Here is a 17,240-nt window from a genome sequence, read left to right as displayed (position 1 = left end):
CACCCAGAGGCCAGTGCAGTCTCTAGGGCCTTCCTGCAGGCAGTGAAGGAGTTAATCCTTCTGCAAGTCACGGTGGCAGGAAGAGAAGCCAGTGCAGGACTTGCTCACACTCCCAGGGCTTTGATCTCAGCTTGTCTTCCCTGGTGAGCCTGTCAGGGCAGGTCTCCTGCCAGGTAGGCTGGGAGCAGCTCCTTCTCTGCTCTGTTTCCCAGTCCCCAAGCAGTGGCAGGGGCTAGGGGGCCCCTCAGTACCAGCTGCCTGCAGGGGGAGGGGGGCAGTGAGACACTCAAGTGGGGCCCCACTTTGGTCAGGAGGATAACTTCTTTCTTCTTCTCTCCTGCTCCAGGGAGCTGGATAATTGACTCCTACCCAGACACTCGGGGAATTCACAGCACTTTGGAAGAAACTGTAGAAGAAATTGAGAAATCACACCTTCCACTGCTCCCTCAGCTAGAAGTCCCCCCCACTGGGGCAGTGGCACGAGAGGACCCCATCATAGGGGAACCCCTGGAAACCTCATATTCCAAGGGCTTGATGAGCGGGTGCTCCAGTAGTCACAGAACCGGGACTCCTGAGGACTCAAGCTTTCCAATTTTGAAACAAGAGTCTAGACTCGGTATAGCCTGGATGAGCATGAGAGAGGGCAAAGACTCACTTCTTTGGAGACTTTTTACTTCTCTACTACCCTCTCTTTGAAGAATTGGGGTAGGAACAGTAGAAAGCAATTGCTGTCATGTTCAAACACCCTAGCCCATTACAGCCCATAATTACAAAGTTGTAAACGTGATCAAAGAGCCCAGAGAGTTGGCCAACAGGAGAAAACAAGCAGGCCTTTCAAGCAGTGGATTCCAGTGTCCAGAGTTCTAGGAAAAGGAAGGAAGATTCAGGAATAGAAGGCGGCCTAATCTGGGGCTCTCTGTACCTACTGTCCACTTGCACTTGAAACTGGAAGATTCAGAGAAAAAGTGTTTCTTTGGGGACTGGAATCGGGAAGACAGAGAGGACAGTAGACCCATAGGAGCAGAAGGTGGCTTCAGAGAAACAACGCCAGGACCTCTTTGAGTGTTTCAGGGTAGGCTGGTCCCTGGGGCAGTCAGCAAGGTTACATCAGGAGCCACCACAAAGCGTGCAGACGAGGGAGCTACAATGTGGCTTCTTGCCTCACTGGTCAGCTGCTTCACTTTTCTGGGACTTAGCTTTTCCTTTGCTGGTCGTGGTGGAAGATTCTGTGCACCTCCTGCTCATTGACATGAGGGAGCGCCCACTGTGTCCAGGGGACCCAACCAGGGAAGGCCAAACCCATATGTACATAAAATTGTAATTTTCACAATTTTCTAGAGCATAAATGAAAAAAATAAGACTAATAGTCCAACTCTTTTTCACTTCAAGATACCTTTTTCTCTACTATTTGACACAAATATTCACTATATAAAACAGACAGATGGGAGGCAGCTACCCTTTAGGGTCAGGATGGACAGGGGAAGCCCTCTTCCCTCTCTGTCCTCAGATACACCTCCGTGAAACTCAATTTAGCAAAACATAGTGTTGAAAATCCATAATATCCTACCGAGAGGGCTGGAAAGATGGCTTAGTGGTTAAGGTGCTTGCCTGCGAAGCCTAAGGACTCAGGTTTGATTCCCTAGCACCCACGTAAGCCAGATGAGCAAGGTAGCGTATGCATCTGGAGTTGGTTTACAATGGCTGGAGGCCCTGGTGCACCCATTCTTTCTCTCTCTTTCTCTCTCTCAAATAAATAAATAAAACTTAAAAAGCCGGGCGTGGTGGCTCACACCTTTAATCCCAGCACTTATGATGCAGAGGTAGAAGGATCACCTTGAGAACCCTGAGACTACATAGTGAGTGCCAGGTCAGCCTGGGCTAGAGTGAGACCCTACCTCAAAAAAATAAAATAAGTTCAGTGTCACCAGGTGTGGTGGTACACACCTTTAGTGCCAGAACTTGGGAGGCAGAGGTAGGAGAATCACTGTGAGTTTAAGGCCGGTTGAGACTACATAGTAAATAGCCTGGGCTAGAGCAAGACCCTATGTCGAGAAAAGTTAAATAAATACAGTGGGGCTGGGGAGATTTGCTAAGTGGTTAAAGGCACTTGCTTGCAAAGCCTATAGGCCTAGGTGTGATTTCTCAAAAGCCATGTAAAACCAAATGTGAAAAGAGGCCCGGTGTACCCGTATTCTCTCACACTCTCTCTCTCAACTAAATTTAAAAAAATTTTAAACCAGGCATGATGGCACATGCTGTGAGTTCGAGGCCACCCTAAGATTACATAGTAAGTTACAGTCAGCCTGAGCTAGAGTGAGACCCTACCTCAAAAAACAAAAAAATCAATGTTTTTTTCTTGAGGTAGGGCCTCATTCTAGCCCAGGCTGATCTGGAATTCACTATGGAGTCTCAGGGTGGCCTCGAACTCTCTGCGATCCTCCTACCTCTGCCTCCCGAGTGCTGGGATTAAAGGCGTGCACCATCACGTCTGGCTTAAATAAAAATATTTTTTAAATTTAATTTATTAATTTTCTTTTCAGCAAATATAAATAAAAATATTTTTAAAAAATAAGGTGATGTTTAGATTTGAAAAAAAGAAGGAAAGACAATTCTTATGAGCAAAGACTCCATCTGGTGGAGCACTGCCACAGGGAGCCAATTTGGGCCCTGCTAGGCTAGGCCAGGCAGGAAACATGCAGTAGGAGAGGTGTGATTCCTCTGTGCTCGACAGCAAGGGTGGAAGGAAGGAGGGAGAAGAGAAGGTAGCAATGACTTGAGATCCATCCTTCCCAGACTGCTTAAGTATGAGTCCCAGGTCTGCTCACAAATATTAACTGTGAGACTTTGATCAACTACTCCATGCTTTGGTATTCCTTTCTGTAAACTGGGATAAAACTAGAACCTGCTTCACAGAGCGGTTCTGGAGACTACACAAGTGAATCCATACAAAGTACTTGTCATTGTGCCTGGCATATAGCATTCGTTGTTATTCATATACAAATTATTACCATATCATTTGCATATAAGTTCATTGATTCCTTTATACTTCACAAGACAGTTAGCAGCCCCAGTGTTGAGTCGAGGAAACCAAGACTCAGAGAGGCTGAGTAACTTGATAAACACTGGTGGCTGGACTCCATCATCTAAGATTTCAGCCTCGAGAATGCCTACTCTGAGGCCAGGTCTGTGTTATATTAGATAACACAGCTTCATCTTGGACTTGCTCTGTGGGTCTCAATGTCACAATTCTATTGCCTCAACCTCTCCGATCTGGGATTACAGGGATGTGCCACCATGTCCAGCTTGAGAGTACCTGCTCTTAACCACTGAGGAGTGGGCAATTTGGTAGCCACCTGCTTTCTCCAGATCTAACTCCTTCCACTAGGCAAAAGGTCACTACACTTGCTCATGCATGAGGTCACAGGGGTCCAGCTTATCACTAGAATAAATGCGGAACTACTAATGAAGAAACAGACACCAATTTGGGCATCTGGGTGGGCGTGGTTATGGGAATGGAAAAATCCAGCAGTTATGGTGAAGGTTCAGAGAAGAACGAGAGAGATGACAGACAGAGAGAGAGAGAGAGAGAGAGAGAGAGAGAGAGAGAGAGAGAGAGAGACAGCTTTGTGAACTATACAATTATGGGAGCAAGGATGAGGGTGTAGTTCACATGCTAGAACATACTCTTAGCATGTGCAAAGCCCTGGGTTTAATCCTGCTATAAAAAACCCCAACCCAAGGGCTGGAGGGATGGCTTAGCGGTTAAGGTGTTTGCCTGCAAAGCCAAAGGACCCAAGTTCAATTCCCCAGGACCCATGTTAGCCAGATGCACAAGGTGGCACATGCATATGGAATTTGTTTGCAATAGCTGGAGGCCCTGGTGCACCCATTCTCTCTCTCTATCTCTCCCTCTTTATGTCAAATAAATAAATAGATAAATTAAAAAAAAAAAAAACAACCCAGGGCTGGAGAGATGGCTTAAGAGTTAAGGCACTTGCCTGCAATGCCTAAGGACCCAGCCTTGAACTCATTGTGATCCTCCTACCTCTGCCTCCTAAGTGTTGGAATTATTTATTAGAGAGAGAGAGTAGGTAGGTAAGGGGTGGGGGGAGAGAATGGGCACGCCAGGTTCTCTAGCCACTGCAAGTGAACCCCAGACACATGCGCCACCTTGTGCATCTGGCAGTTGGTGATCTTAGGGTGGAGAAGCCAGATGTGATGGCTAGTGTTCATTGTCAACTTGATTGGACTGAGAAGCACCTAGAAGATGACTGAAACACATTTCTGGGTATGTCCATGAGGATGTTTGGAAGAGCTGCCTTGTATGTAAACGGTGCCATCCTATAGGCTGGCTGTAGCCACAGTTGGAATGAAAAAAGAGAAAGCCTACTACAACAGGCATATTCTCTCAACAGGCATATTCATCCCCCCCGCATCCCCCGCCTCGCTCCCTGGCTATAATAATATGCACTTCTCTACTTGGCCATGCTTGCCCACTATGATGTACCACCTCACCACCATTGAACCAGCCTACCATACATGGAAGTCTCTGAACCCAGGAGCCAAAGTCAATCCTTACTCCCTCAAATTATTTTCTCAGCTATTCTGTCACAGCAACAAAAAATCTAACATACCGCACAGGGTCGAAGTGCAGGGAGGAAATAAGGGCTGTGGTCACAGAGCCAGGCTATGACTCTTAAGCCCTTACATCTTTTGGGTCTGTGTTTGTTTTAGCTCAGGCACTAGAGTGCACTTAATAAACGTTACTTATTATTATTATTATTTATTTGCAAAGAGAGACAGAGAGAAAGAGAGAGAGGCAGATAGAGAGAGAGGGAGAACAGGTGCATCAGGGCCTCTAGACACTATAAACGAGTTCCAGATGCACGCACCACTTTGTGCAACTGGCTTTACATGGGGACTGGGAGATCAAACCCAGGCCATCAGGCCATGCAGGCAAATGCCTTAATGGCTGAGCCATCTCTCCAGCCAATCCTAACACACGTTTTGTTGTTGTCGTTGTTTTCAAGGCGGGATCTCACTCTAACCTAGGCTTACCTGGAATTCACTATGTAGTCTCAAGGTGGCCTCGAATTCATGGCAATCCTCCTACCTCTGCCTCCCGAGTGCTAGGACTAAAGGCGTGTGCCACCACGCCCGGCTACACATTATTTTTATCCTTACAATAATCACTGACATAGAGCAAGTTCCATTTCATGACATAAACAGAAGAGCAACATGCATCTCCATGGGCACTGGCCACATGTTTCTGGCTGCAGTGTCTGTGTGCACATCCCACTCTACGGCTGTGTGAGCCTCCAGAGGGCGAGGAGGAAGCATTCTGTGTAGATGCACCTTCACAGAGTGCCAGATGTCCACAAGCAGTGAGATCACATACTGTGGGTTTTATTTTTATTTATTTGACAGAGAAAGAGGGAGAGAGAGAGAGAGAGAGGAGATGCACCAGGGCCTCTAGCCACTGCAAACAAACTCCAGACACATGTGCCCCCTTGTGCATCTGGCTAACGTGGGTCCTGGGGAATTGAACCTGGGTCCTTTCGCTTTGCAGGCAACTGCCTTGACCACTAAGCCATCCCTCCAGCCAGCCCAGTTTTTTTTTTTTAATTTTTATTTATTTATTTGACAGAGAAAGGGTGAGAGGGGGGAGAGAGAGAGAGAGAGAGAAAGAGACAGGGTATGGGCGCACCAGGGCCTACATCCACTGCAATTAAACTCCAGACGCGTGTGCCCCCTTGTGCATCTGACTAACATAGGTCCTGGGGAATTGAACCTGGGTCCTATGGCTTTGCAGGCTAATGCCTTAACCACTAAGCCATCTCTCCAGCCCCCAGTTGTTTTTTTTTAACGGTCCCTTCCAACTCTAGAATTATTTTATTTGAGAGAGCAAGAGGGAAAGATGCACACACACACACACACAGAGAGAGAGAGAGAGAGAGAGAGAGAGAGAGAGAGAGAGAGAGAGAGAGAGAGAGAGAGGGAGGGAGAGAATGGGTGCACCAAGGCCTCTAGCCACTGGAAACAAACTCCAGACACATGTGCTACCTTGTGCATTTGGCTTACATGGGTCCTGGGGAATTGAGCCTGGGTCCTTTGGCTTTGCAGGCAAACACCTTAACTGCTAAGCAATCTCTCCAGCCCTAGTTTTCTTTTTATTCTTTATTGTTTGTTTGTTTGTTTTGTTTTGTTTTCTGAGGTAAGGTTTAACTCTCGTCCAGGCTGACCTGGAATTCACTATGTAGTCTCAGGGTGGCCTTGAACTCACGGCGATCCTCTTACCCTGCCTCCCGAATGCTTGGATTAAAGGCATGCGCACCACACTCAGCTTGTTTTTATTCTTATTTTTTTATTCGTTATTTATTTGAGAGAGGAGAGAGAGAGAATAGGCATGCCAGTACCTCCTGCCAACAGAAACAAACTGTAGATGTATGGGCAACCTTGTGCATCTGGCTTTATGTGAGTACTGGGGAATCAAACCTGGGCCTTCACACTATGTAAGTGAATGCCTTTAACCACTGGGCAATCTCTCCAGCCCCGCATACTGTGTTAAAAGAAGAGTAGGAAGTTGGGGGTGATGGTGCACACTTGCAATCCCAATACTTGGGAAGTGAGGGCAGGCAGACTGTGAGTTCAAAGCCAGCTCAGGCTGCATAGTAAGACTCTGTCTCAAACCATAACAGCAAAGAACATCAGGAACTCTGGTGGAGAGTTAGAATTAGATATTCCACTTTGCTGTAAAATTTACAGACTGAATATATGTTGCTTTTATATTAGGTAAAGATCAGAAGGGAGAGGGTGATCACCAGAGCTTCTCTGAACCCTTCTCCTCTAGTGTCTCCTCATATTTAAAAAAGGAAAGAGAGAAAGAAAATGGGTGCGCCAGGACCTCTAGCCACTGCAAACGAACTCCAGGCACATGCGCCACCTTGTGCATCTGGCTTATGTGTGTACTGGGGAACTGAACCTGGGTCCTTAGGCTTTGCAAGCAAGTGCCTTAACCACTAAGCCATCTCTCCAGCTACCTCCCCCCCCCCACTCCCTCCCTCCCTCCCTTTCTACTCAAACATTCACATTCACACTACACCTAATAAAGACCAGGCACTGAACCCACACTCACCAAATGAATAACATTTTCCTCAAATCTGAAAAACAGGGGCAATCAAATGCCCAATAAATAGGGTAGTTTCAGTCTAAAAAACATTCTGCTACCAATAGGGCCCCCATGACTGTAAAGTGCTTCCACTTGCTCCACCTCTTCAACGTCTTCCAGCTCCCTTTGAACTCCCTTCTGCACCAGCACAGCCCAGCTAGGAGGATCTGTGTTTTGGTGCCACATTCATTTTTTCTTTCTTTTTCCTTTGGCAATTCAGGGGATCAAATTTAGGTCCTCGTGTGTGCCAGGTAAATGAGCTACAACGTCGGGCCAGCCACAGTCAGAACCTGCCCCTCTTACCACCCTTGAGACCAGGACCCTCTCCCCTAAGGCCGCCCACCTGTGCCACACACAACCTAGCTACACTCTGCACGTATGTCCAGTTTTCCCAGGCAGAATGAGAGGCAGAAAGGCAGAGAGCCCAGGCTCGAGAACCAGATAGGGCTGGACTCAGATCTTGGCTCTGCTCCTTCTGAATCGAGTCCTTCTGGCAAGTTATTAGTCCTCGCCTCTGCCTCCTATCCCTACTGGAGAGAGCAATTATGGCTACCTTTCTGGACTACTGTGAAAAGTAAATGAGACAACACACACACACACACACAATCTGCCCCCCATCCCACTAGGTACAGTGAAATTAAAGCACAGGAGCTGAGGATACAGCTCAGCGGTAAAGTGCTTGCCCAGTATATACAAGGCCCTACGTTCAGTCCCCAGCACCGCGAAGAGAAACTAATAGGTAAACAAAAGCAGGGGTCACAAACAAATACTCAGAGCCTTGAGCTGGCAGGCCAGAGTGGAGCATGGCGAAATGGAAAGTCCAGGAAAGGGGCAACTCCAGCTCGGTTTCCACTAAGTGTGAGGCAAGTGCTACTGGAGTGTCTGAGTTTTCTTCCAGGAAAGTTGAAAATGTGAACTCTTCGAAGTGCATTTTCAATTTGTTTTTGAAAAGAGACAAGGTCTCCAATGAAAGCCAGGCTGGCATCCAACTCACACTCCTCCTGGTTCTGGGATGACAGGCATGTGCCACCATGCCCGCCTAACATCTTTAGTTTTGAAGTGTAGCAATTAACTTATATTTTGAAAATACAACACTTATGTAAGCCAAGGCTATTTTGCAGTTTGCAACCTCAGAGGAAACGTGGAACCTTTCTACTTTGCTGGTCTATTTTTAATTTCTTTTTGAGTTAAGGTCCTGCTATGTAGTCTAGAGTCACCTGGTAGTCACTATGTAGCCCAGACTTGCCTCAAACTTGAGGTAATCTTCCTGACTCAGCCCTCCAAGTGCTGGTATTACAGGCATGAGCCACCACACCTGGCTCTGTTTTGCTGTTCTTTTTTTTTTTAAAGAACTTTTTTGTTTATTTTTATTTATTTATTTGAGAGCAACAGACAGAGAGAAGGAGAGAGGGAGAGAGAGAGAGAGAGAGAGAGAGAGAGAGAATGGGCACTGCAAACAAACTCCAGACGCATGCGCCCCCTTGTGCATCTGGCTAACGTGGGTCCTGGGGAATCGAGCCTCGAATGGGGGTTCTTAGGCTTCACAGGCAAGTGCTTAACCACTAAGCCATCTTTCCAGCCTGTTTTGCTGTTCTTGTGAATGTGCTTGGTAAATATTTCTTTTTTTTAAAAAAAAATATATGTTATTTATTTATTTATTTGAGAGCCAGAGAGAGAGAATGGCCACTCCAGGGCCTCCAGCCTCTGCAAACAAACTCCAGACGCATGTGCCCCCTTGTGCATCTGTCTTACATGGGTCCTGGGGAATTGAACGGGGATCCTTTGGCTTTGCATGCAAACGCCTTAGCCACTAAGCCATCTCTCCAGCCCTGTTTGGTAAACATTTCTTAAGCATGGAAGAACCTTTAAAGTGGCCTCCTCTTTGCTCAGTTGCTGGGTAGGGACTTAGGAACACCTAAGTGGTAAAGGAGGAAGTGGGGGTGGAACTCATACTGGAATAAAACTCAGAAAATCCTGCTGTTGCTGTTCAGTGAAAAAAAATAGAAGAAGTATGAATTTCTACCTCTCTTCAACCAGCCAGGGGCTAGGAAAACCCAAGACCATCAGGCTTATATGTCACTCTTGGAAGACAGGAGCTGGGTGCAGTTCAGGACATGTGTAGGGTCAAGTGTGAATCTACCTTACTGGCCAGTGACAGGCAGGGGCGAGGGGACCGTCGAGGACTCTCCAGCTTGACGATGCTGATGAACCCAGGTTCCAGATTGTCGTCATCACTGGCATTGCATAGGTACAGGGGGTGGGACTGCAGAGAGAGAGAGAGAGAGAGAGAGACAAAGATCCGGGTTAGAGAAGCAGGTGTGAGCTATGAGAACCAAGTACTTCTATCCTGTTCTAGGTAGGTCTCTGGGTGCCTCAGATGAGTGTGTGGTGGCTCATGCCTACACCCCAGCACTCAGGAGGTGAAGTAGGAGGATTACTATCACTGGAGTACCCTGTGACTTCCAGGCTAGCTTGAGGCAACAGTGTTGAGACTCTCTCGCTCTTCTTGTTTGAGACAGGGTCTCCTGTTGCCCAGGCTGGCCTCACTGTGTAGCTGTTTTGAACTTCTATTCTCCTATCTACCTCCCAAGTGCTGTGCCGCTGGTCTTATGAGATGCTGGGGATAGAACCCAAGGTTTCATGCGTGGTAGCCACTCTCATGATTAAGCTAGAACACTAGCCTGGGTGAGACCCTGTCTCAACAACAAGAACAGTGGATCTTATTACTGCATAGCTTCGTAGTAAATTTGTGACCGTAGTTTGTCACTTTAAGGGAATGAGACTAACAGAGTATCCATGTGCCCCTGCACAAGTGCCTGCCCTTCTTGCTCCTAAGGGCAGTGCCAGGTGATGCTGATGCCTCCCTGGGATGCTCCCAGCAGCAAATTTCCCTGCAGTGGGGTTGGAAAAATGGCTCAGCAATTAAGGCACTTGCTTACAAAGCCTGACAGCCTGGGTTTGATTCCCTAGTACCCATGTAAAACCAGATGCTGCACAAAGTGGTGCATGTGTCTTGAGTTTGTTTGCAGTGATTAGAGGTCCTGGCATGCTTATTCATTCACTCTCTTCCCTTTGCAAATAAATAAATACAATATTTATTTTAAAATGTGCCTGTAGATGCTGAAGAGATTGCTCAGTGGCTAAGGCACTTGCCTGCAAAGCCTAAGGGTCCTAGTTTGATTCCCCAGTATGTAAAGCCAGATGCACAAGGTGATGCATGAGTCTGGAGTTTGTTGTAATGGCTGGGCCCTGGTGTACCCATTTTCTATCTGCCTCTTTCTTTCTCTCTAATAAATAAATAAAACATTTTTTAAATGTCCCCATAGACTCTGGCCCATGTCTTCTAATTTGATGTCCCCTGCTGCTCTTACCCTGCTCATATGCTGTGCCCATCCCGTGACCAAGCAAGGTGCTGGCAGGGAGATGTGACTATCTTGGGATGAAGCTTAGCTAAGATTTCAGCCTTGCCCAGCAGAACTCCTGCCCCAGGAACAATGTGGTTGTGATGGAACCAGCTCAGCAAACTGTTCTGGGGTTGTGACAGGTCTGGTCCTCTAAGCCAGCTGGTACTGAATAATGACTATTTATTTGGCTTTGGATAATCCTGTGGGCCAGGGACTTCTACGTGGTGGAAACCCAATGTATCCTGACAAAAAAAAAAAAGGGATTTCTTACTCAAAAGCTGTCCACATTTCCCCTTCTACTGATGCTAAAGTCAGAAGGACTTCAGGAAAGAACCAGCCTGAAACATGCAGCCTTTTGGGTGAGAGAAGTGATCAATGGTTTTAAAGCTGGGCATGGTGGTGCATGTCTTTAATCCCAGCACTAGGGAGGCAGAGGTAATAGGATCACCATGAGTTCAAGGCCACCATGAGAGCAGTGGATCCCAAAAGCCTTGTAGCTGGCCAGGTAAGCCAAATGTGCCAATTGGTGTAATAATGGTATGTCTGTTATGGGGGGAATCAACTGCTTTCTGATTGGACTGGAGGCCTGCTCTATGGGAGGGGAATACATTCCTGGTACTGAAAACCTAGTCAAAAGTTGGGGAGATCATGAGCCCTAGGGGAGTAATGACCACCGTTGTCTGGCTAAATGCATATATTATACCCATCAAACTGCTCTTTAAGCACTTTTAATTAATTAATTAATTTATTTATTTATTTTGGTTTTTCAAGGTAGGATCTCACTCTAGCTCAGACTGACCTGGAATTGACTCTTTAGTCTCTGGGTGGCTTTGAACTCATGGCAATACTCCTACCTCTGCCTTCCCAGTGCTGGGATTAAAGGTGTGCACCTCCACGCTTGGCCTTTAAGCACTTTTAATGTTTATGTTTATACCTATATTAGTGCTACTCTCACTTAGAGTTAGAGAAGCTTCTCTTTTCAGAAGGCGGTGACTACTTCAGTGACCTAAAACTCACCACGGTGCTAAGAGGAAGTGACAGAGGAGCATTCAGCACTGAGACATCTCTATCACACCCTCCAAGGCTCAGGACCATTGAAAAAGAGGTGGTGGAAAGAATATAAGAGCCAAAGGAAGGGTAGGACTGTTTACAATGCTGTCTTACAAATACAAAATGGCCTTGATACTCATGACCTTCATAATAGGAGGAAAAGATGATGACATCAAAACAGAAGAGAGACTAATTGGAAAGAAGAAGGGATTCAATGAAGGGTGGATTTGGGAGGGGAAAAATAAAAATGGACGTGGGAATTATCACAGTTTATTGTCTATATTTATGGAGACTGTCAATAAAAAGTTGTGGTATTTTTTAATATTTTATTTTATTTATTTATTTTGAGAGACAGAGAGAAGAAGAAGAAGCAGACAGAGAATGGGCATGCCAGAGCCTTTAGCCACTGCAAATGAACTTCAGACACATGTGCCACTTTGTATATTTGGTGTTACGTGGGTACTGGGGAATCGAACTCAGGTCCCTAGGCTTTGCAGGCAAACGCCTTAACCACTAAGGAAGGAAGCTCTCCAGCCCTGTTTTTTTTTTTTTTTTTTTTTGAAAGAAAGAAAGAACAAATGAATGAGCCAGGGACTGCAGAGATGGCTCAGCAGTTAAGGCCCTTGTTTGCAAAGCCCAGCCACTAAGCCATTTCTCCAGCTCTATTTCCAAACTTTTAAGGACTATTAATCCTTCAAAGTGATGAGGATCTTTTAAGTGGTGGCGCACGCCTTTGATCCCAGCACTTGGGAGGCAGAGATAGAAGTGCCGTGAGTTTGAGGCCACACTGAGACAGTAAATTCCAAGTCAGCCTGAGCTAGAGTGAAACTGTACCTCGAACAAAACAAAACAAAAACAAAAAAGTAATGGTGATCAAAGTTAGGTGTCCTTATTTCCAGAAGAAGGCTGGTATGTTCTCTCTTCGGTGAAGCCCCTGGATCAGCGAGCTCTTGTCACCTGTCGCTACCTGGCTGTCCATCCAACCCCATATCCATTCATGTTTAAAATTCTACCGACCCTGAAAGCCTGCATGGTGCCAGACATTGTGAAATGCCTGGAGATGTCAGCGATGAATAAGAGAGGCTCCTTGCCCTGACGAAGGCCAGAAAACAAGCCTGTAGCGCCACGGCACTGCGCTTTTCTCTTGTTCAAGGGCCTATGAGAACGCTCAGGAGTGGGAAACTGATAATCCCACACTGGGGAGCAGGCAGCGAATTTATCATATGAGGTGATTTGAATTTCTTTGACGGACGAATAAATATATCTTCACCTAGGGGACCATCAAAAGGGGTAGGGGTAGAGGGATAAAGTTTCTGTTAGAGGACACCACCCATGCCAAAGTACCAGGTTGGGATGGGTCTGCAGGAAGAGAGGGCTGGCACAAGAGGGAAGGCAGAAGATGAGTCCGGAAAGACCAGGAAGAGCCAGGCCATGCAGCGGGGATCACAAGACTTGCTTGTGAGAAGGATTCTCCTAGGGACTGGAAAGGACAGTGTGGCGGGACATCAGAAAGCCCTGTTCACACAACAGAGACCTTCGGCCACACAGGTCCACTGCTGTGTTTGCTTGCCCGTCCTCCACAGGCCAGCTTTCTCATGAAGACCCCTCACTGACCAGTGGGGGAAAGGGAAGGTCACTTTGGGTAACAGCAGTCTGTAAAGAAGGACTTACAAATATTTCCTCTCCACTCTGCCCTTGAGCCTTACTTAACAGGATACCATCACCCACAACAATGCCGCTGCAGAATGTCTCTGGCGAGGTACAAGGGGAAACCCTGGTGTCTGAGTTGGCAGATTTGGCTGGTTCTGAACCAGCAACCAAGGGTGGAAAACTGAGAGGAGAGGAGATGAGTCATTTTAAGTGTCCCTGCATGCCAGGGCTTGAGGCATTATCTCACCATGAGGTCAGTGTTGCCATCCCCTTATAAAGATGAGCTTGAAGCTCAGAGAAGCTAAGGTCACACACGATTAGAACTTAGCTTGCCTCACTACATCCACTGCAGTCACTGAGCTCACACTGACACCGACTCACCCCTCCATTGTCCACATGAGAATAATGGGGATGGGGTAATAAGAGTTTATGTTTACTAAGGAAATAGCATAGCTCACTGATTGTTCTTAGCATTTTTGGGTAATAAACCTTTTTATCCTCATTTTATATGGCAGAAATTATAATTGTCCCCCTTTGAAGATGATGGACTGGGGCACTAAAAGGTTAAATGATATGTTCAAGATTCCAAAGAAATGGGGGGAAAGGGGAAAGTGGAGGGAGGGAGGGTATTACCATGGGATATTTTTTATAATCATGAGAGTTGCTAATAAAAATTTGAAATTAAAAAAAGAAAAAAAAATTGGGGGGAAAAAGACAGGAGAATAAGACAAGGTGAAGAAAAAAATCGAAGAGCTGGGTGCAAAGGCACAAGCCTGTAGTCAAAGCACTCAGAAGGCTGAGATAGGATAGAAGAACTACCACAAATTCAAGGCTAGCCTGTAATACACAGTGAGTTCCAGGCCAGCCTGAGGTACAATATGTGAGACAATGTCTAAATAAATAAATAAATAAAATTAGCAATTATTTAAAAAATTAAAGTCTTGCACTAGTCCAGGCTGACTTGGAATTCACTATGTGGTCTCAGGGCGGCCTTGAACACACGGTGATCCTCCTACTTCTGCCTCCCAAGTGCTGGGATTAAAGGCGTGCACCACCACACCAGGCTCAGTCTAGTCTAGTCTTTTCTTGAGTTCCAGACCCATATGCCCAACTGCTCCCTGGAACCTCCTATGTGAAGATCCTTCACATAAAATGCATCAAAGTCAGCCTGTTCAAAATTACCCTCTTGATGTTAGAGCCAAAGGAAGGGTAGGACTCCTTACAAAGTGCTCCCCCCAGACAGAAAATGGCCTGGATATCCATGACCTCACAGTGCCTGACACTACCTACACAAGACCATCATCATAAGAGGAGGAAAAGATCATGACATCAAAATAAAAGAGAGACTAATTGAGATGGGGAGGGGATATGATGGAGAATGGAGTTTCAAAGGGGAAAGTGGGGGGAGGGAGGATATTACCATGGGATATTTTTTATAATCATGGAAATTGTTAATAAAAATTAGAAAAAAAATAAAATTAGGAAAAAAATTACCCTCTTGGACTGGAGAGATGGCTTAGTGGTTAAAGAGCTTGCCTGCAAAGCCAAAGGACCCAGGTTTGAGTCCCCAGGACCTATATAAGCCAGATGCACAAGGTGGCACATGCTTCTGAAGTCCATTTGCAGCAGCTGGAGCCCCTGGTGCATCCATTCTGTCTTTCTCTCTTTCTCTGCTTCTTTCTCTGTCTGTGTCAAAAAAACAAACAAACAAACAAAAAACACCACCCTCTAAAACTGCTCCTGCAGTGTGCCCTATCTGAGAGATTAGCACCACTATCCACTGTTGCCCAAGCCAGATGTGACCCTTCTTGTCTCCTCTGTCTCCTTCCCGCCCCTCTCCAAACACCCGCACTCAAGCATTCATTAGATTCTAGCCATCTAAGTATTTCTCCATTTTCCGGGCAGGCAGAGAGGCCAAGCGGACTAAGTATCTCTCCACCCCCCATCCCCCTTCTCACTGTGGCGATTCTGACACTTGCCACTGTCGTTTCTAGAAGTGCGGAGGCCCTGGAATAGCTCCCTAACCAGAGCCACCTCGTCCCACTCGTTTCTCTATATTGCAGCCAAAGTGGCCTAACATGCTATCTTGGACGTGTTATTTATTCTCTATTTAAAGCTCTTAGAAGACTCCTCACAGCTTGTGAGATGAAGTCTGTACTCTTAAACACAGCTTAAAAGGCCCTGCCTGTTAAAGGGGGGGGGGGGACGCTGGCCTGGACTGGGCTTTTTTTGTGGCTTCCTTTTTCTTCCCAAGCACCTCCCCCACCCCCTCTTGAAACTCATGTCCAAAAATAACAACCTGCTTCATTTCCTTAAACACATTTTTAGCACTTGCCAATCTGTCCTGCATTTCCCTAATCACAGATGTGCATATCCCACTGTACTGGGCACGGTCTGCTCTCTTGCCTCCTCTGCCCACCCCCAGGTCGTCTGCTCCCCCACCATTCAGTGCCTGCTAGAGGCGGAGCACTTGCCTAGTATGTGGTGACTAACTATGAATGCTCTACAACCAGATAACTGACAGTAAACCATAAACATAAAACAGAGCTGGAGACATGGCTCAGTGGTGAAAGGCGCTTCCTTGCAAAGCATACAGGTCTGGGTTTGACTCCCCAGCACCCAGCTGCACGAAGTGGAACATGAGTCTGGAGTTTGTGTGAAGCAATAGGAGGCCCGGGTGTACCCAAACTACTGATTGCTCTCTCTCAAATAAATAAATAAAAATAGTCGGGAGTGGTAGCGCACGCCTTTAATCCCAGCACTCAGGAGGCAGAGGTAGGAGGATCGCTGTGAGTTCAGGGCCACCTTGAGACTTCATAGTGAATTCCAGGTCAGCCTGGGCTAGAGTGAGATCCTACCTCAAAAAACCGATAAATTAATAAATAAATAATATTTAGGGGCTAGAGAGTTGGATGAGTGGCTAAGGCACTTGTGCCTGTGAAGCCTAAGGACCAAGGTTTGATTCCTCAGAACCCATATAAGCCAGATGCACAAGGTGGCACATGTACCTGGAGTTTGTTCATTTGCAGTGGCTAGAGGCCATGGTGTGCCCATTCTTTCTCTCTATCTGCCTCTTTCTTTCTCTCAAAACAATTAATTAATTAAAAAAATATGTTTTAAAAAAATAATACAATGTGTGCCAAGTTTCTGGGCAAGGAAATAGGCATGACAGACTATAGTGCTTTGCTGTCAATGACATCAGAGGAAAACAGAAACTGAGTCTTTTGCCATGTGAAATAATAATATTTTTAAAAGACCAGGTGTGGTGGCACACACCTTTAATCCCAGCACTTGGGAGGCAGAGGTAGGAGGATCACTGTGAGTTCGAGGCCACCCTGAGATTCCATAGTGAATTCCAGGTCAGCCTGGGCTACAATGAAACCCTACCTCCAAAAACAAAAACAAATAAATAAATAAAAATGTAAAAAAAAAAAAAAAAAAAAAAGAATGGCATCCATTTACATTTTGTTTTGTCTCCCCTTCTTTCCCTCCAGGAAGGTAGCTTCTCCTTCCATCTCTGCTTCTGGAACAGTTGCCAAAAGCAAATACTGATTAAAGACCGTGTGGCATTTGACTCAGGTGTCTCCCATAAACTTAGGTGTTCTGAATGCTGGGTTCCCCAGCTGATGGCAATTAGAAAGTAAAACCTCCTGGAGGCCGTGTATTGTTGGGGGTGGGCCTATTGGTGTCATAGCTAGTTTCCCCTTGCCAGTGTTTAGCACTCTCCTGTTTCTGTTGTCTACCTGATATTGGCCAGGAAGTGACATCCACCCTCTGCTCATGACATCATTTTCCCCTGCCATTGTGGAGCTTCCCCTCAAGCCTATAAGTCAAAATAAATCTCTTTTTTCCCACAAGCTTCTCTTGGTAGGGTGATTTCTACCAGCAATGTGAACCTGACTGCAACAGACCTCCTTTCTAAAGCCAGGCGTGGTGGCGCACGCCTTTAGTCCCAGCACTTGGGAAGC

At 46.3% G+C, this 17,240-nt stretch overlaps 1 protein-coding gene across 2 annotated transcripts in view; it reads right to left on the bottom strand.

The window, feature by feature from the left end:
- Nucleotides 1-17,240, bottom strand: part of Rnf43 (ring finger protein 43) — a 106,364-nt gene that overhangs the window by 10,949 nt on the left and 78,175 nt on the right. The window contains exon 3 of one of the 2 annotated variants that reach the window (XM_004669957.2): nucleotides 9,309-9,431. In XM_004669957.2, coding sequence (XP_004670014.1) covers nucleotides 9,309-9,431 — 123 coding nt within the window. Of the gene's footprint in view, nucleotides 1-9,308; nucleotides 9,432-17,240 lie in introns of those variants that run through there. The other variant, XM_045157910.1, reaches the window with a different exon arrangement.

The sequence above is a fragment of the Jaculus jaculus genome, chromosome 9 (assembly GCF_020740685.1).
Source record: "Jaculus jaculus isolate mJacJac1 chromosome 9, mJacJac1.mat.Y.cur, whole genome shotgun sequence".
NCBI classification, from domain to species: domain Eukaryota; kingdom Metazoa; phylum Chordata; class Mammalia; order Rodentia; family Dipodidae; genus Jaculus; species Jaculus jaculus.
The sequence above is the reverse complement of the archived record's forward strand: the minus strand, read 5'-3'. Positions and strand labels throughout refer to the sequence as shown.